At 41.8% G+C, this 25,732-nt stretch overlaps 1 protein-coding gene across 8 annotated transcripts in view; it reads right to left on the reverse strand.

The window, feature by feature from the left end:
• The window catches only part of vav2 (vav 2 guanine nucleotide exchange factor), a 144,338-nt gene that overhangs the window by 88,025 nt on the left and 30,581 nt on the right, over window positions 1-25,732 (reverse strand). For all 8 annotated transcript variants that reach the window (XM_019893808.1, XM_019893783.1, XM_019893800.1 and 5 more), the window contains exon 2: window positions 14,103-14,219. In XM_019893808.1, the coding sequence (XP_019749367.1) occupies window positions 14,103-14,219 (117 nt within the window). The remainder of the gene's footprint in view (window positions 1-14,102; window positions 14,220-25,732) is intronic.

Raw genomic sequence — 25,732 nt, forward strand, 5'->3', positions numbered from 1 at the left:
CGTTTGTGTGTGTGTGTGTGTGTGTGTGTGTGTGTGTGTGTGTGTGTGTGTGTGTTTACATCTGAGATTAAATTTGCTACAGTGAAAAACCCCCTGTTGTGAAAAATGTCTTGCTGCAAACATGATTTCGTTGCAGAGGAGTTTCATTGTATCTGTATATGTATTGAAGCGCTATTATTTTCAACTGACTTAGGGGATTCAAGTGCGTTCAATGCAGAGACTCCCACCATGGTAAGTCTAAAATCATTTGTCAACTCAGAATATCTGCAAAGCGCGCCTATCCGACGTGCGGGTTGATTATGCCTTGAGGCATCTCGTATTTTGTTTTGAGTGAGCTACTCATTCACATCTGCTTCATTCACACGGCTTTGTGGCTGACTTACTGGCTTAACATCCTGTTAGGTCAACCTGCCAGTTAATGGAGAACAGTGAGAGAGCAGCGATCTCAAATTCCCAGCCTGAAACGTGTGCGCGAAAGAGTCTTTAGATGAAATACTGCCGAGAGCCATCGCAAAGTCAGAAAGAATCAAGTCATGCATTTAAGTCACTGAGGTGAAGCCAATCTACTAGATGTTTACATTCTGCCAGTACATGCAGCATTGAAAGGTATTGTGTTTGTTTCCAGTGTTTATAAAGCATGTCATCAGCTATTTCTCAGCTCAACAAGAAAATGTCAGAGGGGGAGCGGGTACAATGTAAGAAACCAGAGAGGGGGGAAAAACGATAAAGCCCAAAATGTTCTCTGCACACTACTTTTTAAATTTTTTTTTTTTTTAATCAGGCTACTATCGGCTGAAAATATGACGGAAATAACAAAAGACAAAGCCAAAACAAAGACATGTTGCAATCAGATGCCTCATAAAAGTGCAACATAGTCCTTTTTTTGCCCGAGGCACTCAAGATACAGTATACAGCATATACAGAATACTGTCACTGCCATAAAACTTGCTCAGTCCATTTTCCTTTTTTCCCCCTCAACATTGTGGGTACTTTGCTCATTAAAACTAAGCAACAGTGAATGTGGCTTGAGTGTGAGTTCACTTTATCGGTCAGTGTCGAGGTTTAGTGAGAAAATTGCGAACACTGCATTTCGGTTTTGTGCGCAAGAAAACATTTGTTAACTCACAAGCGCGTTTAGGCCAACCAGAATGTGATGGAGAATGATATGTGGCTGATTTTCAGAAACCTCCTTTGCTTGATTACATAACAATACGGTACATTCGGTTTAAAATCAGTGCACGTCTCTACGTCGTCTGGGAGAGAACAGGACTGATTTGTTGTTGTGTTCGTTTTAAAGTTGCGCTGATCAAATTCAGCACATATAAATGTGATCATGTCTTGAAACATGCTCTATTGTTCCAATTAGAGAGCTGATACATTTCAAATGACACAATCAAACGACTTTGCACACAAACAATGAAGGCAGAGTTTCGTCATGTTTACATTTTTTTTTTTTTTAAGGATGAGGTTTTAAAGACAAAACCTCAAACTCACTGACTATTTTGAGATATTTCCAGTAACTGACTCCCTTTGCCTCGCAATGGAAAAAAATAAAATTAAAATACGGTGCCCCAAAGAGGATGGACATTCGAAGTTGTAAATTATGCTATTTTCAAAACATTCAGTGATGGAGAACATTTCTGCTAATTCACCCTACTAAATTTTCCTCCGAACTAATTGTGTTCCTCCACATTTTCAAAAGGCGTTTATACGGGGAGCAACCTACTGCTGCTGCCGAATGTCTGCGGCCATCTCTCGTGATTCATTGCTTCTCTGCATAATGAAAGCTATCCAGTGTGATGATGGGCTGCATGCATGCGTGTGTAAGTCTGGGCAATACTGAAACCACACGCACAACAAGCACACTGTTCTCGTCAGGGTGGAAACATGCTGTACCAGGAAAGCCCTTCGTGTGCTAGCTAGCCGACTAACAAAGTCTCCACTGTGTGTGAGTGTGCGTTTCTGAGTGTCACTGCGCCGCTGTCCGCATTGGTGCAAAGCTGCAGGTGTGGCCGCTTTATTGAGCCGTTAATGTCGTTCACAGCTTGGCGCCTTTCGCGACGCGGGACAAGGCTGAAGTTAACAATGTTTCTCTATTTTTTGGAGAGGAAACCGGAGCACGCCCACGACCAGTTATTTCTCGAGTTATTTTTGAATCCAGTAATGGTCTCCAGTACTGCCGAGAATTCTGGAGCTGTAACGCTCATGATTTGAAAATAAAAAAGTTTGGGTTATGGGGAGTTTTCCGTGGTTCTAGCACATATTGGGAGCGTCAGTATGACCTGGAAAAGAGTAAATAAACACAAAACAATAGCAACAAGCACACGAGCAGATAGACAGACACACACAAACTGCATGTGTTGCAAATGCTATGGCGAGGAAACTGAGGGAGCGTAGGCGTGCTGTGTCTGGCATTTAGCAAGCGCTCCGACCAGCCTTGCTCTTTCATCACAAAGGGCGCGATGTGCCTAAACCGAGAGCCTCTTCACTGCGAGAGGTGTGACCGCCTTTTAAGGTTTCTGTCACCTTCCTTTTGTATCATTCAGGTTAGGATTACACGGCATCGTGGTCTGCACTATGTCACTTCATTACAGTGATGCAATACAGTATCTCTTTTGTTCCCATTTGAAAACTGCAGGAAGACAGCCGGGTTGAGAAACATTGAAGTTTGTATTTTGTTGTGGTACCCCAATAAAATTCTAATGAATGATTTTATGAGCATTCTGTTCTCTGCCTGATCCAGTCCTAATTTGTCCATGAAAGTCATGATGCAGAATACCCGTATTAAAAGCTATTTAAGGTAGCAGTAGGGTGTTCCTATCGAGGACTCTAGGTTTCTCCTATCCTTAATTCTACTGCCGTTTATATTCTCTCCTCTTTGTGTTTTTCTCCTCGCATCTCCTTGTGCCTTAGGGGAGCATCCACCAGTAATTTCCTTTCCCTGAAACCTAGCTGCTATCATTGAGAACTGTCTCGGTCCATCCCCCGCTCTCCCTCTTTGTCAATCTTTCACCCTAATCTCCATAACGCGGGAGCTGCTGTATGTGCATTGTCCAGGGCTAGGCTCGAGCAGCGGGGATGATGAGCAGCTATGGACAGTCTTCTGTCTCTACTGGCAATTGCAGCTGAGGCAGACACAGCGCAGCATGTAAGGCCGACACACACACACACACACGCACGCACGCACGCACGCACGCGCGCGCGCGCGCGCGCGCACACACACACACGCACACACACACACACACACACACACACACACACAAGTACGCACAGTGACTCAGTCAGAGGTTGTAGAAAATGTCAGATACGGTCAGTCACTAACCCCCCCCCCCCCCCGCCCCAAAAAATGGTGTCAGTCCAAAGTCACACACAAGACCCAGGCAGTGCTTTCATTATCTTTTTTTTTTTCCCTCTGGTATATAATTTTCTTTAGGCGGCCCGATGGTGGAGTGATTCGCGTGTCGACCTCACAGTGTAGAGGTCGTGGGCTTGATCTCCGCTCTGGCCTTCCTGTGTGGAGTTTGCATGTTCCCCCCCAGGGCCTACGTGGGTTTTCTCCGGGTACTCTGATTTCCTCCCACATTCCACAAACATGCATGGAAGGCTGATTGAACACTCTAAATTGTCCCTTGGTGTGAGTGAGAGCGCGGAAAGTTGTTCGTCTCTGTGTGCCCTGCGATTGGATGGCAACCGATTTAGGATGTCCCCCACCTACTGCCCGAAGACAGCTGGGGTAGGCTCCAGCATGCCCCGCATCACTTGTAAGGATAAAGCGATTCAGAAAGGGATCATTTTCTTTAATACAGTATACCGGTAAGTATGAATAAGGTGAGATGAGACGATTTGTCAATATGTTGAAATGCATTTGAAAAAGAATGTACAGTATAATAGAATTGCATACACCGCATGCTTATTTCATGTGAACTATTTAATAAAAAGCTACCAGTATACAAATCTAAGACCCATACGATCTTTTTCAGCGCCTTTGCCACTGAAGAGTTGTGTTTGATTTAGACAACTATGGTCCTTGTTTACGCCGTTAAATGTTGTGAGGGATGCAAAATTGGCTGATGCCTACTATAATCAGAATCAGAAGACTAATACCGCATCACTCGAGACACGTCATGGCTCACGCATTGGCGATCTGGAGATCTCTTCCATCTGAGGTCTCACTTCACTCCCGACCCGCGGGGTCCAATTCAACCGTTATCGACTGACAACCATGGCCTCAGATTTAGAGGCGCTTACTCTCATTCCAGTGGCTTCCGACTCAGCTCGGAAACATCCCAGCAAAAGCTGAATGTCACCGTTTGACGAGGCCATTGGGACCACATCATCTTGCGCGTAACCGAGATGACCTTGCCAACTTTTCTGTTGAATTCAGATACATTTTACAGTGTCAGAAAGTCATACAATCTCTGTTTCGCTAACACTGAAAAGATCTGCTTCAATAGATAATGGGCTCCATCTCAAGTAACAAAAGTAAAGCAGCATGGTAGCTTAAATAATAACAGAAACATCAACTGAGGGTGATAATGCAACCTCAGGAGTGGAGCTAAATGGGATTATCTTGCCCCTGCTGAAAGTACAGAATTATTATTACGACGCACATTCACACAAGTGTCACAATTTGTCTTTCTCACACCTCATTAGTTTTCTAAGTTAATGTTGACAAATTTTAATTAGGAAGTTGAAGTGGGGAAAGTGTGAACTTTACCCACGCGTTTAGGTAGTTCGCTCTACTGCCCACAACTGGGTTGTGTCTTATTGCAACATGCAGGGAAATTAATGATGAGTAGCATGGAGGAGGACCTCAATTTTGTGGACACTGCAGGGGGTGTTAATAACACAATAAGGATCCCGACTGCTTGCTTTTATTGATAATTGAATTACAGGATGGCAAGCGCAACGCTCCACAGGAAAACGCACAATATTAATTTAAATGCATCGTTGTACAACATGAAAGTCAGGCTCAAGGGGCATCCTCCAGTTCAAGACCACGCTGAATATATAACATGGAAGTTCAACCAAGCGCGGACAGTGTAAGATGCTGTTTGAAAGTCATACTATCTCTGTTTCGCTAACATTGAAAAGATCTGCTTCAATAGATAATGGGCTCCATCCCAAGTAACAAAAGTAAAGCAGCATGGAAGCTTAAATAATAACAGTAACATTACGACGCACATTCACACAAGTGTCACAATTTGTCTTTCTCACACCTCATTAGTTTTCTAAGTTAATGTTGACAAATTTTAATTAGGAAGTTGAAGTGGGGAAAGTGTGAACTTTACCCACGCGTTTAGGTAGTTCGCTCTACTGCCCACAACTGGGTTGTGTCTTATTGCAACATGCAGGGAAATTAATGATGAGTAGCATGGAGGAGGACCTCAATTTTGTGGACACTGCAGGGGGTGTTAATAACACAATAAGGATCCCGACTGCTTGCTTTTATTGATAATTGAATTACAGGATGGCAAGCGCAACGCTCCACAGGAAAACGCACAATATTAATTTAAATGCATCGTTGTACAACATGAAATTCAGGCTCAAGGGGCATCCTCCAGTTCAAGACCACGCTGAATATATAACATGGAAGTTCAATCAAGCGCGTCGACCTCACAGTGCAGAGGTACCGGGTTCAGTTTCAGCTCTGGCCTCCCTGTGTGGAGTTTGCATGTTCTCCCTGGGCCTGGGTGGGTTTTCTCCGGGTACTCCGGTTTCCTCCCACATTCCAAAAACATGCATGGCAGGCTGATTGAACACACTAAATTGTCCCGAGGTGTGAGTGTGAGCGCGGATTTTTGTTTGTCTCTGACAATATGCCCTGCGATTGGTTGGCAACCGGTTCAGGGTGTCCCCCGCCTACTGCCCGAAGACAGCTGGGATAGGCTCCAGCATCCCCCGTGACCCTTGTGAGGATAATGGACGGATGGATGGATGGATGGAAGTTCAATCATGCTCCAAACGTTACATCACGAACCATTTCCATCGAGTCAATTTGTTGATTGCTATGCTTTCTTCTTGGGACATTAAAAGTCTGGGATGTCATCAAAAAAGTGTAACGGGAAGATAGTATAATTGACTAAAACATTGCATATTGGCATATAAAGATGAGGGTGGCAGATCTGGAAGAGAGTGGATGAATTGAATGCACAAAAGCAGTAGTAGGCAAAATTCTCTTTGGCAAAATCAGTCGGTCAATATCACGCTTCCAAAGCGTTACTCCAACTTTGTGGAATGCATGTTGCAAGTAATGAGATACCATGTCATCCATTCAGTCTAATTTCCATTTTAAAGCTCTTTGCCAGTACAAATCGGAGTGTGCTGACTCCAGCCGAGACTTTATGGCCCATGGCTTGCAAGAGAGGTGGTGTGTACGTGCATATTCTGTACGTGTGTCCACCTGCCTGCGCCCGTGAGGGTCATCCAACATTTCGATGTCCCTGCCCCTCTTGATGAACGTATTTAAAGGCAGCCCTTGACAATGCAGTCAATGATCCAATTGACTTCGGTGGTTAATTGCACTTCCCTGGTCACAAATACCTGACACTGTGATTTTTGTTGAATGTGATACAGTACTACAATTGTGGCCATTTTGTGACATAATCCATCCAAGACTAATACACTAAAATTGATAGTATGATGTGAAAGCACGAAAGACCAATGGGTGAGGTTACAGACTGTATCAGCAAATGATGCTGCTGTTCTCCCTGTGACTGTGTAGGTTGGATGTGTCTGGATACTGAAAAGCATGCGTGACTGGTAAGTCAGAAGTTTCTAAATTGATTTGGTTAGTCAAAAGTTTCTAAATTGATTGTACGTGTCATGTTGACCACATCAGACTCACTTCTCCAAATTATCGCTGTCTCAACGTTTTTTTTTTTTTTTTTGTTTTTTTTTAGTCAAATTGACAAACTGACAAAGAAATTGTCACACACATAATACCCGATCACTGGGCTCCCAATCCCTGCATGAAAGCGCCCACAGCTGCGTCAATATCCCGCTCTGTATGAAAGGCGCACAGGTGAATACCTGTAAATGTCAGATATTGTGATGCAACAAGTGGGCAGGCAGGGCCTGGTGTGAAAGAAGCCGATGTGTCAGACACGTGATTGACAGTTGATCAGGCCAAGGATGAATCGCCTCTCTAACCCCTTGTTTCCACCAAACAATCAAAAGAAAAGTGTCATCGGAAGGATGAGTGATCAAAGCGTTGGGGTTTGGCAAATTGGGAGATGAGGGTGGCACAGGTGGAAGACAGAGAACAATAGAATACAGAGACGTAACGTGGGCTGAAGTATCTTGTCAAGATCAATCCGTCATATCAGAGTTTTAAAAAGTGTTGCAGTGACTATAAGGTAAAGCCAACAGATGTTGAACACGTTTTGTGCTGTTTTTATTGCATTCGTGATCAAAACCCGGAAAGTCCAAAAGATTTGACAGCAGCTCAGCAGTCGTTTGAGATGCTTTGTCAAGCTGTGTCAAATAGCAGGAAACAACACATTCTAGAGAACGTACCAGCACAAGCCCGATGCGAAAAAAGGTGATCAATGTATACAGTACAGAAACCAGCACATGCAGTAAAGCGCATTATCCTTAACTGAATTGCCAAGTGCTGCTGCCTTAAAACGTTTTTTACAAATAAGTTCAATGTGTTAAAAAGTTTGTCCAGTGTAGCTCTTTCACAAGCTTTGGAACTATTTTAACAATTTCAAAAATAAATTCTGCTGTTGACTCGGTAAAACGTTTACATTTCATTTCTGAACATGTCGATAGAACACGAGAAAACTTTTTCCATTGCCATTTTTCCTTCAGCTTGATCATGTCTCGTATATTGCATTACAGGCCCGTCAATAAAAACTCCACCAACCATCACGGCACGATATTCTGCTTAAAATATGTCTTAACAGGGCATTCCAATAAAAACCTTCTTTAATTAAAAAGACAACAAAATATATCAAAAGTGAGGCATCTAATTCTGTCACACCATCAGCCTATACAATTTTCGCGATAATGTCACCTCAGGTAAAACAAATCATGAAACGTGACAATTCAGAAATATCATTTTGTTAGACTGACCACAAAGGACTCAGACAGTTGTTGTCATAGCCATCACGCAAACTGGTGAACATGAGCATGACAAGGTCCTGGAGACTCCGACCAAAATATCTCAACTCTGCTACACTGAGCCAAACCAGCCTTCAAGAGAATCTGAGGCATTTGACGACTGGACCCCTGACAACAACTCAGCAACCACCTGTATCTACATGAGTCGCAGTAACAAGCTGTAGGGATAATGAGGTCATGGTAGGTAGGGATGACAGAGGGGTGTAAGCACAGACGGAAGAGGAAGTAGCCATTTATAATTCATGTCAAAGGAATTATCATCAGTACTGTGGCATTTGGAATGAATTATTGATCACGTCTCGGAAGAACTTGCAGTTGGGGGTCCTGATGGACAGGGAGCGAGGTAAGAGGGCAGAGTAAGCAGACACTCAAGTGTCTGGTGGAGGTCGAAGGATATCTTTTCACAGCGGTTAATGAAGATTCAGTTGGTCTGATGAGATTCCCGTCGCAGTGCTAGTGGTGGTGGAACAGAAATACTGTCACCATGTTAAAAGAATCCCTGCGTTACCACTTGGGAAAGACATCAATTATTCATCGTTTGTTAAGAAACTGCTGTTTGGTCAATTGTGCGGAACTGGCTGTTGATTAATCGTGACTTGAACAATTTGAGGCAAAATGGAATGCAGTACTTATCTCTAACCAACAGAGGGCACTGTTGCCTCATCATGAAGTAGTTTGCGGTCGAAAGCGATGATTCTCAAAACTGTGGTTCGCGTACGGTAACCGTAATCACACAATCACAAAATTGACTATTGAAATATTGACTAATGAACAGAAATAAAGACAAATAATAAATGGTTCATTCATTGAATGTTAATTTCTTAAGCAAGTCAATTACTCAGCTAGGTTTGGAAATGTGGGCAGCCCGGTGGGCTCGTGGTTAGCGCGTTGACCTCACAGTGCAGAGGTCGTGGGTTCGATCCCGGCTCCGGCCTTTCTGTGTGGAGTTTGCATGTTCTCCCCGGGCCTGCGTGGGTTTTCTCCGGGTATTCCGGTTTCCTCCCACATTCCAAAAACATACATGGCAGGCTGATTGAACACTCTAAATCAGGGGGGTCAAATTCATTTTTGTCGCGGGCCACATTGTTGTTACGATTTCCCTTGGAGGGCCATTATGAATTTTGGGAAACCAGATAAATGTTTAATCACCTCCACATATTACATACACAGCGCACAACAAATTGATGTATAACTAGCTTTAAAATCAAAAGTCAAGAATAATGACTGTTATTGTGGATTACAAATGACAGTTTGAAATTTTGGTTCAGACTTTAGCAAGCATCATGGAACTTGACATGCTTGATTTGCTTTCGCGGGCCACATAAAATGATGTGGCGGGCCAGATCTGGGCCCTGAGCCTTGACTTTGACACGTCTGCTCCAAATGGTCCCTTGGTTGTGAGTGTGAGCGCGGATGGTTGTTCGTCCCTGTGTGCCCTGCGATTGGCTGGCAACTGGTTCAGGGTGTCCCCAACCTACTGCCCGAAGACAGCTAGGATAGACTCCAGCAACCCTTGTGAGGTAAAAGCGGATCGGCGAAGGGATGGATGGCTTGGAAATGTAAGACAGGTTGTATCGCTGATGCTGGTCAAGGTTTATTATTCAAAAACGTACCTTTAAAATCCAACTTCAAAATATTGTTGGCTCATTAGCTTGTAGTAAAAGTCGTGTCATTATGCCAAGTTGACCCCAATATGCACAGCCGCTTCATTAATATTAAATATGATTGGACATTCCCGGATCCGACTCGTCTCATGCTGGTGATTGCACTGGCATTAATATTTAGTTCAGAATTAAGTGTAGAGCTCCGAAAAATTCATTGTATTTCATACTCCAGTCCAAGTATGCCTCTCTTAGCCAAATTCAATATTTACAAAAGGCAGTTTGTATCATAGACCTCATCCAAAAATATCACGTGTTTCTCATCAACTAATACTAGACTCCTCCATTGACCTTGGGTTTAGGAAACAGACCTAAAGTCGGACAAAACCACATACAAGACCAGAGCCTTCATGGCATACTTACATCACTTAGGACAGAATCGCAGCATAGGATTTATGAGGATGTGGTCACTAATGGTGCCGTTTGACCCGGTGGCCTCCATCCATCACTGGCACACACTGTACTCTATCAGACTGACACACACAAATCACTTCCATGTCTCCAGCTATTTATTTTCATAATGTAGGAAAAAAAATATCAAGTACTGTACTATTTTTGCAATGCTATACTATGGTTGCCTCTTCTGGCTCTGTCACTTAATTGGTAGGTAGTCAGTATGATTATTCCCACCCCCCATCCCCCCAAAAAAGCTTTATAATAATTGACTTGGCAATTATTGATTCTCATATTTGCCTCGGATTTGTATCGGACAGGCAGCCGGACTATGGCCAACAACCATTGCAGATGTTGGCCATGCTGGACATGTATGCTGAGAGACCAGCTATTTTTTTTTTTTTCAGCCACACCAACCAGGACGGAAATGAAAGGAGCAGAGTTGAGTTTGAAAACGATTAAGAGCAGCCGAGAGGGTAATCAAACATCTCCAACCAATGGCAATCACACTATCCTGACACAGCGGTGGCTTCCCTGCCTCTCGCTTTGTCTTATACCAACATAGCCCTTCTCAGAGCGGCTGTGAGATTAATGAGTGAGGAGTGATCATGAAGGAGAACCAGATGGAGGAAATGAGACTGAAAGCAAAGCGAAGAGAAGTGGCGGCACAAATGAATTGTTATTTGGTGAGAATAAACCAATTGAAACATTTCCCACATCCTCATGCTGATTTGGAAGAAAATGACCTTCAAATGAACCTTTTACATTTTCTTGGTGTGTATAAAATGTATTCACCTTGGCAATGTACACCAAACATCAATAAGCCCTCGAATGGCCTTTCACACTCAAGTCTCAACTGTGTTTTAAAGTGAAATTGATGTATGCCGCACAACGTCTTCTTTTCAAATCTCGCACTCCCTAATGAAGAACTCCCTAATGAAGGAGGCAAATCTGACACAAAGTTACCTTCTTCCCCTGCTCTCCGGTTACGGAAGAAAATTACCAAACTGTTGATAGATGGCTAACAGGTGCAGGCTAATTAGGCTAATCATGGCAACAGCCAAATAAACTGATTGCCGTGTTCATTTAAATGACAGCAATGTTCCTTCAGTGGCTAATTAAAATAGGTTGGGAGAACGGAAACGAGACGGCTGGGTTTGGATGAAAGGGGGTGTTTAAATAAAAATGTTCTCGGGGGTCTACTGTAATGCGCTGCATTTCATTGGTTTAATGATGTCATAATGAATTTGTAATGATGGGGGATGGGATAGGATGCAGAAAAAGTAGGAAGGTGATCCCGTACACTATCTGCTACTGAATGAACGTAGTTAATGATGTAGGTATCCGAGACAGCAAAGCTAAAGGAGTTATTTTTTTCTCCCCCGCCCCCCAAATTTCATTTCATTCCTCCTGGAGTGGCAATTCCATTTTTTTTTTTCAGCAAAGCAGGCAGTTGACCCAAACCTCCATTGGGTTGTGAGCGAGGACAAGTTATCATGAGAGCAAAAGGTGACAGGGGGCATGAACTCTGGGGCCACAGCAGCTACTGTTGAAGTATTAAACGGTGAACAGCGGCTGATTAATGTTGATAGAGGATTGTGCGATGAAGCCAAGCCACCTCCCTTGTGTCTTCTGCTTGCATACTGGTAATTTCATTCCAGCTCAGGATAAAAATGGTGGCTGATGAGAAACGAAACAAATACTCAAGCATATGTAGTTTTGTGAGATACTGGCATTATTAATAGTCTACGCGCTGATCGAAGTATGACTTTTTTTTTTTCTATTGCTTCCAAATTTGCAAAATGTTCTTTCTTAAGCAACAAAAACAGTTTAGCTTAATGGGATGACCCATCTGTTCAAATTTTCAGAATGCAGGTTAAAAATGGAGAATGACAGAAAGCATTACTTTTTGTATTTAGCGTCAGTATAATACATATATACCGTATTGGCCCGAATATAAGATGGTGTTTTTGCATTGAAATAAGAAAAAGTGGGGGTCGTCTTATATTCGGGGTCGAGACATTATACCCATTCACGACGCTAGATGGCGCCAGATATCATTGAAGCGAATGCTGAACTTGACTCCCCAGGCCAAAGTGAACCCCTGTCACGAAGAATAAAAATAAAAATAGCGTTAGCACGAAGAAGAAAAATAAAAAATAGCGGTAAGAAAGAAAAGAGAAGAAAATAATAGAAGAGATAAAAGAAAATGGAGAAACATAGCGATAATCTGGAGAAAAGTGGGTCGAAGATCGGCCAGGCTAACCGGCAGCTGAGGAAAAGTTATGATGCAATTTACATTTCAAAAACCAGAAGCCATTCATTTATGAATGTGATTGCACTTTAGTTTACTTATTTAAATGTTCAGATATTAAGATTTGAATGAGGCAAAATAACATGCTTTTTCTCTCAAATATCTTGTTATAATCATTTGTTTCAGACGAACTGTAATTATTTTCAGTTCGTTTTCAAACTTGAGTCTTGAAAAAGAGGGGGTCGTCTTATAATCAGGGCCGTCTTATATTCGGGCCAATACGGTACATCAAATGTTTAAACACACGATGCGATGTTTTGATGTCTCGTAAATGATGGCTAGCATCCCACTGTTAGCTATCACACAAATAAAGGACAACGGAAAGGTAACAAAAGAAGAAAAAGCACATCCATTGAAGAGGAAGCGCCGAAGAGATTTTCAACGGACAAAACAGCCTTATTTTAACATTCTGTCTGAGTCATTTCCTCAATTTAAATGTATGCCACATTAGTCGAGATCTACTCAGTTCAATATATTATAATGCAATGTTTGGCCTTAATGAAAAATCAATGGTGAGACAAGCCCGCCACCCAGTGAGACCATCTGAAAGCAATTTCCAAATTGACATATGGAGGGCCTGCGTGATTGATTCTGACTGCTGTTTGATTTTAATACCATTCACTGCAAGCTCATTGACTCTCAAACATTGTCTTGCGGTTTATCTACAAACTGCCAAGTGTCCTTGTCTGCTTTTTCTTCTCTCTATTCAGTTATCCGACTTTTTCTTCAAGCCAGAATGGAAATGTTGCATTACATTGGACCAGCCACTAAAATGAACTGATAACAGGTGTGCACTTGTAATTAATCATGGTGCAATCAGGTAGCGTTTTTGGAGATGGCAACTCCGCAGAGTAATCCCAAAACCGGAATCCAAAATTGGACTGGAGTGTAGTTCTTCAGACATCTGACAAGAGACCGAATTAACTCTCATACCACAGGAGAGACATAATGATCAGCCGCCAAAATCAATTCAGAGACATCGTACTCTCCTTGCTTGAACGGGAACAGTGTACCCACCAAAAGAGAAGTATTATTGTCTTCATAACAATGGGAACTAAAATGTGTGTAGAGAACTGTGCCATTGCCCGGTGACCTGTATTCAATCTCTTTGTTCAATATGAAGCCATCAAACAAGTTAATTCAGGCTCAGTTTCCTCCTGTCATGGTCACAAATGTCAATGGTCTAAAAACAAAACAAGATTGCAATCCATAAGACATGTAAAAGCACCGCATAGAAATGAACTAAAAATGACGATCACATACCTTCTGTTTTTGAACAAGAGAACCACAAAGACACACGTCACTAGCTATTGAATGTAACATGTCAACAATGGTCTATGCTTCATCCAATGATGTTATTTTTCAACACGCAACTCTCACCAAGATTAGTTCAAACCTTGCCAAGAATGTTTTATTTGGTAACGTGCAATACTGTATCTCAATGAGTCAGAGCTCCATTGCAATTCTCGGATAGCAATCAGAATCACAATGACTGAATGACGGACACAAGCAGCATCATGTTGCTGCTCACCCACGGCGAAAAAGTTCTGTCCTAGCATGTCTAAACTCAAGAGTCTGGAAATGTAGACGCTGAAAAATGCACTCACCTTGCCAAAGTCTCTGACATCAAAGAGGTCAAAAGGGTCAAACAGCTCACTGTTCCGCAGGCCAAATTTGTCATGGCATATCTTGAGGAATGTCCGGATGTTCTTCAAACACAGGAACTATAAAACACAGAGATAAATGGTCAAAAATGCAGCATTTTTTTTTTTTTTTTTACAAAAGCTGATAATGATTAACCTCCTTCACACAGTGGAAAGAAAACAACATCGCTATCAGACAACATGGGCTACAATAAGTTTACAACTGACCCTATTTGGCCATAGGAGAAAATAAAAAAGTTGAGGATGACTCAGACAAAAGACTACAGGAGTATCTTAATATGATAAAAGAAGTTGGGTAAATGGGATCCAATTCCCTGCCTGGTGGTCATCTTTTTGTCCTACTAATTGTGTGCTGTCGCCCACCACCGCGAGGTGAAATGACTGATTGCGGCTCCTAAGGTTGATTGGCTGATTTTCTGATCAAGATATGTAAAGTCCGCCTGGCAGCCATCTGTTGAGAGCAGACAAACCCCACATTTACAGGACCACAAGTTTGAGATTCCACGTTAAAGTGTATGTTCGTGCATTTGTGTGCGTGTATAGCTAGCTAGCTAGCTAGCTGGCTAGCTAGATAGATAAAGAGATGCTAGCATTAGTGCTTGGCTATTATATACTGCTACGCCTCGATAATGATGGAGAAAAGGAGTCACGTGTGCCTATGAAGCTACGGGACACATGAAAACCAAACTGAAGCAGTCAAACTGAACTGGTTAAATCACAGGTGTCAAATTCAAGGCTCGGGGGCCCTATCTGGCCCGCCATATCATTTCGTGTGGCCCGCGAGAGAAAATCATGCATGTCAACTTTTCCATGTTGCTTGCTAAAGTCTCAACCAAAATTTAAAATTATCACATGTAATCCATCATTACATAGAGATTTACAAGCATTATGTCATTACATACTTATTACATTAATGTAAACAATGGATGAATTAACCATTATTCTTGACTTCTGATTTCAAAACTAGTTATCCACAAATTTGTTGTCCACTGTATATGTAATATGTGGAGGTGATAAAACATTTATACGGTTTCACAAAATTCACAGTCATAATAGCCCGCTCAGGGAAACTGTAACTACAATGTGGCCCACTACAAAAATTAGTTTGACACCCCTGGTTTAAATGGTCTTCAAAAGCCATTCCATGTATATGTGTGCATGCTAGTGGCAACTTGTACACAGCGGCAAGCAAGGTGACCGACAGGAGTGGGAACAAAGCAGCGCAACTGAAGGTTGACGACGTATGTAAATACACACGCATATAAATGATCAGTTGTCGAGTCAGACAAAAAGACCTTATCCATTTTTGGGTCATTTCAGCTAACGATGGACACGTGCAATCCCAAGTTTTAAATACAATTTAATGCAGAATGGAAAAATGAACATCAAATTCCTTTCAGTCAGCATGACTTAACCCTCAATCGTTGTTTTCGTCTTCCACTAACACTTCCAATTCCATCACTTCAAAGTTAATTTTGCGCTTGCGTCACTTTCCCCAATTTTTTTTACAGGCCCAAAGATAATTCATGAAAAAACAAAATGCTGAAAGTTTTAAATGAACTTTGCTGAAATTTACACTTCCACTCAGTGAGTAAAACTATCAGCAGGTTGGGTCATCACACCTCATGCTGGGTTAATGTCCACATGCCTTTAACACAGCAACCATTGCACTCGGTGTTCATGGAGCGAAGTATGCGCCAGAGCATCTATTCTATTCTCCTCAAGCGTTGAAAATACACAATGTTCTCATTTAAACCTTACTGCTTCTTAATGAGATGCAGTGCTTCCTGTTGCTCCAATTGACCAAGTGAGACATCTTATGTGTTAGTCAGCCGAACTAATTAGCTTTCATAGTTTGAAATGCAAAAAAAAAAAAAAAAAAAAAAAAAAAACAATCAACTCAAGCTTAGTCCTTCCGTTATATCTCAGCTAAGCTTATATCTGAGTGACATTCGATACGATTGCCAGATCTTGCGGTATTTCAGCGGGTCACACCTGAGAGCCTTGCTGACTCATTCTCATTCAAAGCGCACATCTGCTCAGTCCCAGTGTCATGGCTGAGGACACCACGAGAGGCCCGCCCTCGCCCGCTGAAAGGAAATGCGATTGGTTGGCTGCACGACTGACATTTGCAGTTCGGTGGCAAAGGTTATCGCGTCTGTGAATCCTTACCTGCAGTGGGGGATGGAGGGCGGGGTGCTATTTTTCCCTGCACAGATATGAAAGGGTAACATTTGCTGGGAGTGGATTGCAGACCAGGGGGAGAGAGAGGAGGGGAAGAATGATGTGTCTGACATTCTAATGCATGTTTAGAGATAAGAGAGCAGGAAAAGCATGGGGCGGAATTACTCTGATCTTACTGGGGAGAAAAAAATGCAATATTTCTGGTGGAGTATGGAGTCAGGGCGCATCTGGGAATAAATAAAGGCCGTGGTCAACTCCTTAGGCTAAAGCTGTGTGCAGCACAATCCATCAGGATTTACCTCTCTGTGCTCAGCAACACTTTCAGGCAAAGGAACAGATATTTGTCATATTTATGCATGCAATCACAACTACAAACTATGAAACTGGCAGCTTTGGTGCAACATGTTTTTCGTAACTGCACATAAAAATAGATAAGAAGCATATCTATGACTTAAAATGTATATTTTTGCAGAAGTGAAAGTTAAGGTAAATCTTTAGTAAAAGGTTAACTAGGCTTATTTAGTTAGTAAACATAAACTATTGGGAAAAAAAAAACAAAAGGTTATGCTTATTGTCTTGCTTATTTAATGCTGCTTCAAATGAGTGACGTCAGATCAGTTTCCCGCAACGGCAAATGCATCTCTGGCCAAGTGAGTAGGTGCAATATATTGGAAAAGAAGTTGAAACAGCCTTTAGACACTATAAAATCTGTGGACACTTTTCAGGTTTCCCAACTACAGATTGGATCACTGCTGCAATACTAGTTAAATTTAGTCCATTAATCCAGTACCAAGCACTTTTTGGGGGGGTATCGAGCCACATTGTAAAACACCCATTCATGGTTTTATGAGGAACGTCTTACAATAAAATTCAATTGCAAATTAGAAAAACGGTTGTTTTATCCTTTTTTTTTTTTTGGCTCTGAGATTATTAACGCGTTTTGTGGCCTCTTTTCACCTGTGCTGAATCCAAGAAAGGGGAAGAAAAAGTGAGAGAAATGAGACGCGGGGAGATAAGTGATTGGCTGGTGGTGGTCTCAGCTGTCGGTTTCTTTTTTTTTTTTGTAAAGATGTCACATAGCCTCAGATGCAACAGCTCTAAATTTGAGCTCTCAATAAAACCTAAAACCTTGATAAAGAAGGGCTGCGGTTGACAGCGATGAAAGCAAAATGGAAGGAATCCTGTCTGTTGGGAAGAGCAAAAGAACCAGATGGAGAAAAAGCAGAAGAAGCCAAAGCCGCTTGTAAACTGGAAACCGAGAAGCCAGGAAGCAGTGTAACAGTCATCAAATTGGAAAATGAAATGTCCTCCATAGATCAGCTGTCAATTTGCCAATATATAGAATCTCCAAAGCAAGGCGAATAACACAACAGAAGTAGACTGTGGTTGTTTGAATCCGCTCAAATCTTGCTGAGTTAATGCGAGTGCATGCCGATGGTAGAATGTTGCCATGGAAGCCAATTTCAAGGAGGTCTGCATTGAAATGGCTGCTGAAGAAGCCTTGCTATGTGTAACACTGCTCACAAAAATGGCAGAATTAAATAAAATAGATTTTACAAAAAAAAAACAAACAAAAAAAAACACAACAACAAACATTTCATAGATTTCATGCTAGCTTGCTGCTTTCACATCTCTGAGGACAACCACCTGTCAGCCACATGCATGACTCCACTTGATACCACAAAACAGAGACTGCTGCAGAAGATGGGGGAAAAAAAGAAACAGGCCACGACAACAAAAATGTTTCAGTTTATCCTCAAACTGACACACGCAAAAACACAGTTACTCCCAGATATTGTGATGGATTGTGTCACAAGTTTGTTTGGGAGAGCTCAAACCAGCAGACTGAACTGAGTCACTGAGATGATCAAATACTCAGCCAACCGGACGATTGGACTCAAATGAAAGCCACTGATGCCTGTCTGGAAAGTGCAAAACTAACACACACACACACACACACACACACACACACACACACACACACACACACACACACACACACACACACACACACACGTCTCAGGTAGTGAATCACTGCAGGCCTTAAGAACCCCAGCAATGAGTTTCTCAGCAGGTGTCACTATTTTCTCCATGAGGGGGGAAATGAAAATTGGGTCAACCTGTGACTTGTAATGGACTGTTCCACACAACGATCCATCAATTTTCCATTCGGCACATCAAAGTTGCTAGTGAGCAGGTGGTCAACCAAAGTGACGCTGGGCAAGGGTCAGGCTGCACCTTGGGACTCGTCCCCAGTCAGTCGCAAAGCAACCCTGAACATTCTCCTGCATCTTAAACAAAGTGAAAAGGGTTGACTGTATTTGGCTCTGCCGGAGCAGGTTGATGCATCGATGCTTGGAGAAACTTAGACAGGAATAGTGCACGGTGCACTCCGACCCCTCCCAAGGTGCTTCCAGGTCACCCAGATCTTGAAGTCGGTAAAGAGAAAGGCCCTGCTCTGGCAAATTGGAGGAGATGATACATGAATAATTCATTGCAAAGTCTGCAAATGTGTTAATCTTATCCCATTAGCCTTAAAAGCCTGTAAGCGGCCGAGGATTGACCACCGTTTTAAATCTTGTACAACCAGCAGCAGACAAAGCACAACTACCTCATTAGTGATGTCCAGGTGGCTTGTGTTAAAATATGGACGTTAAATAGGCCACTCGCATTATTTTCATGGGGTTAATCTTCATTACAAAAGACGACAAGTCAGCTTGAGAGGATAGACTCCGAAGGTGTTGACCATTGTGTTGACTCCATGATTAAATTAGGTCCACTTTCACCTTTCCTCAGGCCACTCTCACAAACATACGGTAGGTACATGGAATGCAGCTAAGGCATGACAAAGTCACATATTAGGTCGTTTGTGAAAAACAGAGAAACAGTGACGCTGCAATGAACTTTTATTTTTTTTTAAATGACTGCGACTCAAATAAGATCTTTGCTTGAAAACAGCGGCAGAGGAGCACATCTGCATTTTCAGTATGAATGATGCGTTTAAATGACCGCCATTAGTGCTGAGCCAAGGGTTTCGACTGAACATTTAGATCGAATGAATGACCTTACCAAATCAACCACATCCTGATTAAGACTCTTTATTTTGGCTGTGCAATTACATTTGTAATAATGCAAATGGGGGACAAAAGGAAAAAGTAATTTCATGACAAAGGTGAAAAGGAAATAGTCAAGACCATTATCTACAGCAGGGGTGTCAAACTCATTTCACATTGTGGGCCACATACGGCCTCGGTCTTTGTCAAGTGGGCCGGCTCATTAAAATTATTCCATACTCTGCTATAAATCACCAAAATATAATGTCTTTCCTTTGTTTTGGTAGAAAGAAGCACAAGAACATTTGTAAAATGTTGAAATTTAATGAACATATCTTTTGCAAAACATTTGGCAAAATGACGGCTTTGATGCTAATGCTGTTTCGCTAGCAATTAGTTAGCTGGCTTTTACTGTTGTGTTGGGTCTGTCTCAGTGACAGACTGAGACTGCTGTTGTCTTCTTCTCTGAGCAAAACAATGTTGTCTTCTACTCTGCTCAAAACTCAAAACCCCTAGCGGATGATCAATGAATTGCAGCTTATTATTATAAAATATTCTTTCCGTGTCTTTTATGTATTTTTTCACTTTTAAATTATGCTCCGGGCCTGATTGAACCTCCTTGGGGGCCAGTTCCGGGCCGCTGACCGTATATTTGACACCGATGATCTACAGCAAGGGTGCCCATTACGTCGATCATGATCGCCCAGTAGATCGCGGACTGGTCCCAAGTCAATCGCGAAGAGGGGGAAAAAAAAACCCGAAAACATTTGTGTGTCTTTGTGCATGTTAGTTAATATATTATTTATATTAATGCACACTGCACCCCAATCATCCTATCAGTCTCACTTTCATAGAAAGTATTTAAAAAATAAAATAAAATAAAGCAGGTCACCTTTAACTTACAGTGGCGCGAGACTTACATCACCGGACGCATTTTAAAATGGTACGCGTGCGCTACGATAGTTAAAAGGCTGCAAAGGTGTGTCGCATACATATGCGTCAGGGCTCCCACTAAGCTAGGCAGTGATTTCCTTTTTCACAAACTCAGAAACTCTTTTGTCTACTTTATTTTTCTGTTTTGTTCATCTTAGGGGCCTTTATGGCTGTTGCTCATCATGGCATGCGTGTGTAAATGTGTGCGTATGCGCGCGTGCACGGTCACGGGTCGATCGCGGGAGGTTGATTGATCGAAAAATAGATTTTAGGTCAAAAAAGTTTTGGCACCCCTCATCATCAGTGAGGTAGTAAGGTTTTTAAAGTCCCCTTCTCTGTAGAAACACGCCTTGAAAACTGGGCACGGTGAGGGAGTCTCGAGAGATAAGTTATAACAATTTCATATCACCTTAATGGTCACCCTCACCAAAATTAGCATGATTATAATGGTGCAATAAACACAAACCCCCTCAAAACAAGTTGACAAGTTGCTACTCTTCCAGTGGAGAGAAATGACACAATGATATTTGCTAAGCCAATGCAACCAATAAAAACTAATATGACGGTACAAAAAACGTGAATGTTCTAGATTGTTTTTTTTTTCTTCCATATTTGTTCAAAGGACACATCTTTTTTGTCATTCCTTGAGTTGAAACAGAGACGTGTCTGGATGCAGTGGTAACTGTCTGGTCTACTGAGCCAAGTGGTTCTACGTTCATGGATGCGATCCAAATCGTTTGATCCAAATGATTTAAGGTCATAAAACGGCTCCAATACAAAAAAATCTGTGTGTGTGCATAATGCACTCACGCAGTCACCATCCACGCTTGTACAAATCAGTGTATCTAAGCAACAGGCTGTGCTGCAGAGATCCACGAAGAAAGTGAGGTATTTCCACTTGGGCCTTGACTACACTGGTGGCTTGATGAATGTCGGAAGGTCCGCTGAGACGGCCACGAATCAATGGCCAGGTAATTTATGGAATCACACAACGGAGTCGAAGACTACATTTATCTTTTTCCCCAGTGACTTTCCCTTCCCACTTAAACTTGGAAATCCTCCCGTGTGAAATGTTCACTCTCACTTTTCTCTTCATAAATCCTTCAGCATCCAATACGCACGCCAGCCATTACAATGACAAAGATCTCAACTGGGCAGAGCACGGTGACACACAGATGATTCAAGGGCTAAAAATGTGAGTTAGCTTCTCGTTTGAAAACTCATCTTATCAGCGTTTTGGAGAAGACCCTACACAAATATGTCACAAAGGATTTGGAAAGGAGGGGAAAAAAGTGTTATTTAAGTAATTGCAATTATTCCCAAATCGCCACTTGGCTCCTTCTCTAATGTAAGCAAGAAGAAAAATCACAAATGCAAAGAGGACCAAGGAGCACATTGTTAGCACAGGTTGTTGGCCTTACCGTTGTTTTAAGGAGCTAATAGCTACCCAGGAGGATGCAACTCTGTGGTCTTGATGGCTGTGATTATCTCCAAGGTGACTAATGCTATTAAAACGTGGAGAACAGCCGATTAATTACCCAACTTGCACTGGGGCCCACTTTAATCATCTCACCCACAGCTTGGATGAACATTCAATCATCACCACATATAAAGTGGATTAAAAAAAAACATTCTACACCCTTGTTCAAAGGAGAAGATTGTGCCCAAGTTTCATCATTTCAAAACATTTCCCGCCATTCATGGGAACTATCACCTGTGCAAATTGATTGAAAAAAATAAATATTTTAAAGTAGGGGAGCAGGAAAAACAAACAAAAAAAAAGATAATTAAACTAATACCTTGGTTTGAGCATGAGTCTAAACAATACTACTCCTAAAAAAAGGAAAAATGAAAGTGAAATTCAAGCATGACACCTCACTCGGAACCACACGATTAAAAAAAAACATTCTACACACCCTTGTTCAAATGAGAAGATTGTGCCCAAGTTTCATCATTTCAAAACATTTCCCGCCATTCATTTTCAAATTGATTGAAAAAAATATATATTTTAAAGCAGGGGAGCAGGAAAAAACAAACAAACAAACAAACAAAAAAGATAATTAAAATAATACCTTGGTTTGAGCATGAGTCTAAACAATACTACTCCTAAAAAAAGGAAAAATGAAAGTGAAATTCAAGCATGACACCTCACTCAAAACCAGACCAAATATGAGCGAGTTAGGGCACTTGCAAGCCACCATCTCGCTCGTTGAAATTTCCATATTTCTTTCCATCCACGGTAGTTTCAAATTGATTGAAAAAAATATATATTTTAAAGCAGGGGAGCAGGAAAAAACAAACAAACAAACAAACAAAAAAGATAATTAAAATAATACCTTGGTTTGAGCATGAGTCTAAACAATACTACTCCTAAAAAAAGGAAAAATGAAAGTGAAATTCAAGCATGACACCTCACTCGGAACCACACCAAAGATGAGCGAGATAGGGCACTTGCAAGCCACCATCTCGCTCGTTGAAATTTCCATATTTCTTTCCATCCACGGTGGGATTTGAAAGACACAACCGCTGCCGCCTATGAGCCACTTGCCAGATAAACACAAAGATGTAGAAAGTGAAGACAGGAAGCAAACATGGTTTACAGCTCCGCACTTATCCAACCATCATCCTTGACAAATGTGATTAACGTAAACCCACAACAATCACTGAAAGAAACACAACTGCAGCAGAAGACACAAGGGAAGGCAGGCAACAAAGCTGACTGAAAGCAAGTTTATTGGTAGTCCAAAACAGTCTTAAACACCACACCTAAGGAATTAAGGAAGAGGTATTTATGGCTAGCCTGCTAGCTAGCTAGCTAGTTAGCAAGCTGCTAGATAGCTATCAGGGTTTTAGGAACAAATGCACTGGCTCATGATTAAAACAGGGCTTGGGCTGCTTGGAGTCGTGACACTTCCATCATTTTTATGGCATTCTCATGACGGTTGGATGCTTTAGGGCATTGTAGGCCATTTCAGCAGCAAGACCGAACTAGCAATCAAAGTTTGTTCTTGTACAGCATGTAGCTACTATTCTGTTTGTAGGATGAAAGCTATTGGGCAAAGAATTTCAATTACATTTACACACATCTGACTTTAATTCAATAAATTCATAATCCTGTCTCATCATCAAATGTGCATTGTATTCCATTGATTTTTTTTTGTTTTTGTCTTTTATTTATTTTTTTAATTGAAACATATCATCGGTCTACTGTCCACGAAATCTAGTTTACATTGCCGCAAACCGTGTTAAGATCAGCAAATAATTTCCGATTTCCGCAACTTTTTTGGTCCTGATGAGCAAAGCCACAGCCATGAACATGCTCCCTTGTTATACTTCCCGTGCAAATTAGCCTAGAAAGCATGTTGGCACTGCCCTTTAAAATTAATCAGGCTTGAGTCATCTCAGTAGAAGGAATTTAAATTGAGAGGGCATAGAGGCTTCATGCATATGCTTTGAGCAATTATGCGAATTATACAAAGGATGTTGTTTGGATTGGCCCCTCCAAAAAAACAAAAACATGTACATTCGTGACATTAAATTAGCAACTAGTGCTCCCTCCATCCCTCTATGTGCATATTTGCAACGTGAAGCAAGCCACACCTGTCTGTGATCTTCCAACACTCATTCCTGGTGTATTTGCAACATGTGGAAACAAGCGACACCTGTCTGTGATCTTCCAACACTCATTCCTGGTGAAACTGAATTAATTTCTCACATGTGACCCAGCTGTCTGCCAGACCTCGGCATCAAGCAGTACAAAGGCTTAACTCTTATCTTTTTTAAAAGACAGCAAGAGCGTAAAGCAGAGGCGTCGAAAAGAAAAAGATTGTGAGAGCTTTGTCAGGTGGCTATAGAAGCAGTAGAGCGAAAGGCGGGATCAAATGCCCACTTTATGCCAGTAATCCACCTTGAGAAGTAGGGTGGGAAGGTGGGAGATGGCGGCAGTAGGGAGTACTGGAGAAGAGAAGAGGAGAAAAGGCAAATGTTAACTGGTTGCTGCTTCCAGCAGGTCAGGTGATGCAAGTGCCTCCGCAAACCTGGTAAACATCCGAGCTCAGAGCCTCAAGTACTGACCGAGGATGTATTTGTGTGCCCACATGTATCTGCTTTTAAATGGAATACGCTAATTGGAGGTTTTGAATCTACATTCAAAAGCTCAAACCTCCAGCAATGCGGAAACCCACATAATCACATGACCATGATTTTCATACAGCGAAAATGAGGCCAAAACCTTTTGAAATGAATCCCATAGCACACACATTCCATCTTGTGAAAAGACAAGATTCACAAGCTGTCATAATCTTTAATTACGCGAGGAATGGTGTTTCCTGTCCACCGAGGGCCAAACAAGATAATGTTCCCTTAATTAAAAACACAAAAACACTTTGCACGCCAAAAGCATTGCAACATTTTTTTATATGAAAAAATATAAAATGAGCACGTCCCTACATCATTTTTAAACATAAGCAGCTAAAAGGAATGTTGCTGTAAAAATGCTCTGATGACGAACAACAAAAGATATTTCATCCCTCTCAGACAAAACGAATCTGACTCCGCTGGCAAATTTCAGTTAATGAATCACAAATGGTGATCAATACACTTCAAGTAGTAATGCTTTCTCTTTTGATGGTTGATTAAAATATGCTCTGGACAACCATACTACAAAAAAACAAATAAATAAATAAATAAAATACTTCGATTAATTGCTGTGTGTGCTGTGTCGTGGTCCACTGCAGGATTTCTGCTGTCTGCGGTGAGCCCCGCCCACGGTGGAACTCAGACAAGCTAAAAGGCCCTGCAGTAGAAAATCAGCCCAGTTTTGATACTCATTTGGCTTAGTCCCTATGAGAATTTGTCAATTGGCCATGAAGGGAGTTTTTTTTTTTTCCCTCTCCACAGTCGATATGCCGTCTATGTTGAACCCAGCACAAAAACCGCAGACAGCAAATTCCTGAATTGGAAAAAAAAGAACTGTAGTTATTTGTTGAAAACCTACATCGACTGTAAACCACGATGCTTTCTAAAATATACTCCCTAAACCACATCAGGGTCTGAAACAGATTTGAACATTCTCCTAATATATAGTAGATGATCTTGAAAGAGAGGGGGAGAAAGGACAACGTCAGCAGCCAAGCGAAGCTATGAGATACGATTGCGAGATCATCCCGTAGGGCAGAGGTGAGACTCAAAGAGGCAAAAACAGCTTGATAGACCCCTTTTCTCCTCTCCATCTCCCAAGCACTTGGACTCTGCCTGCAGCACCTCTTTAAAAATAGGAGGCATAAAAAGCTGTCACTCTGGATTTAGCCTACTTTCCAACGTATCCATTAATTTCAAAGCAGATGGCAAAAAAAAAAAAAAAAAAAGGCGGGTGGATGAGGGAAGGGGGGTGTGCTCGGTTGC

This window comes from Hippocampus comes, unplaced genomic scaffold, assembly GCF_001891065.2.
Source record: "Hippocampus comes isolate QL1 unplaced genomic scaffold, H_comes_QL1_v1.1 scaffold123, whole genome shotgun sequence".
Taxonomy (NCBI): domain Eukaryota; kingdom Metazoa; phylum Chordata; class Actinopteri; order Syngnathiformes; family Syngnathidae; genus Hippocampus; species Hippocampus comes.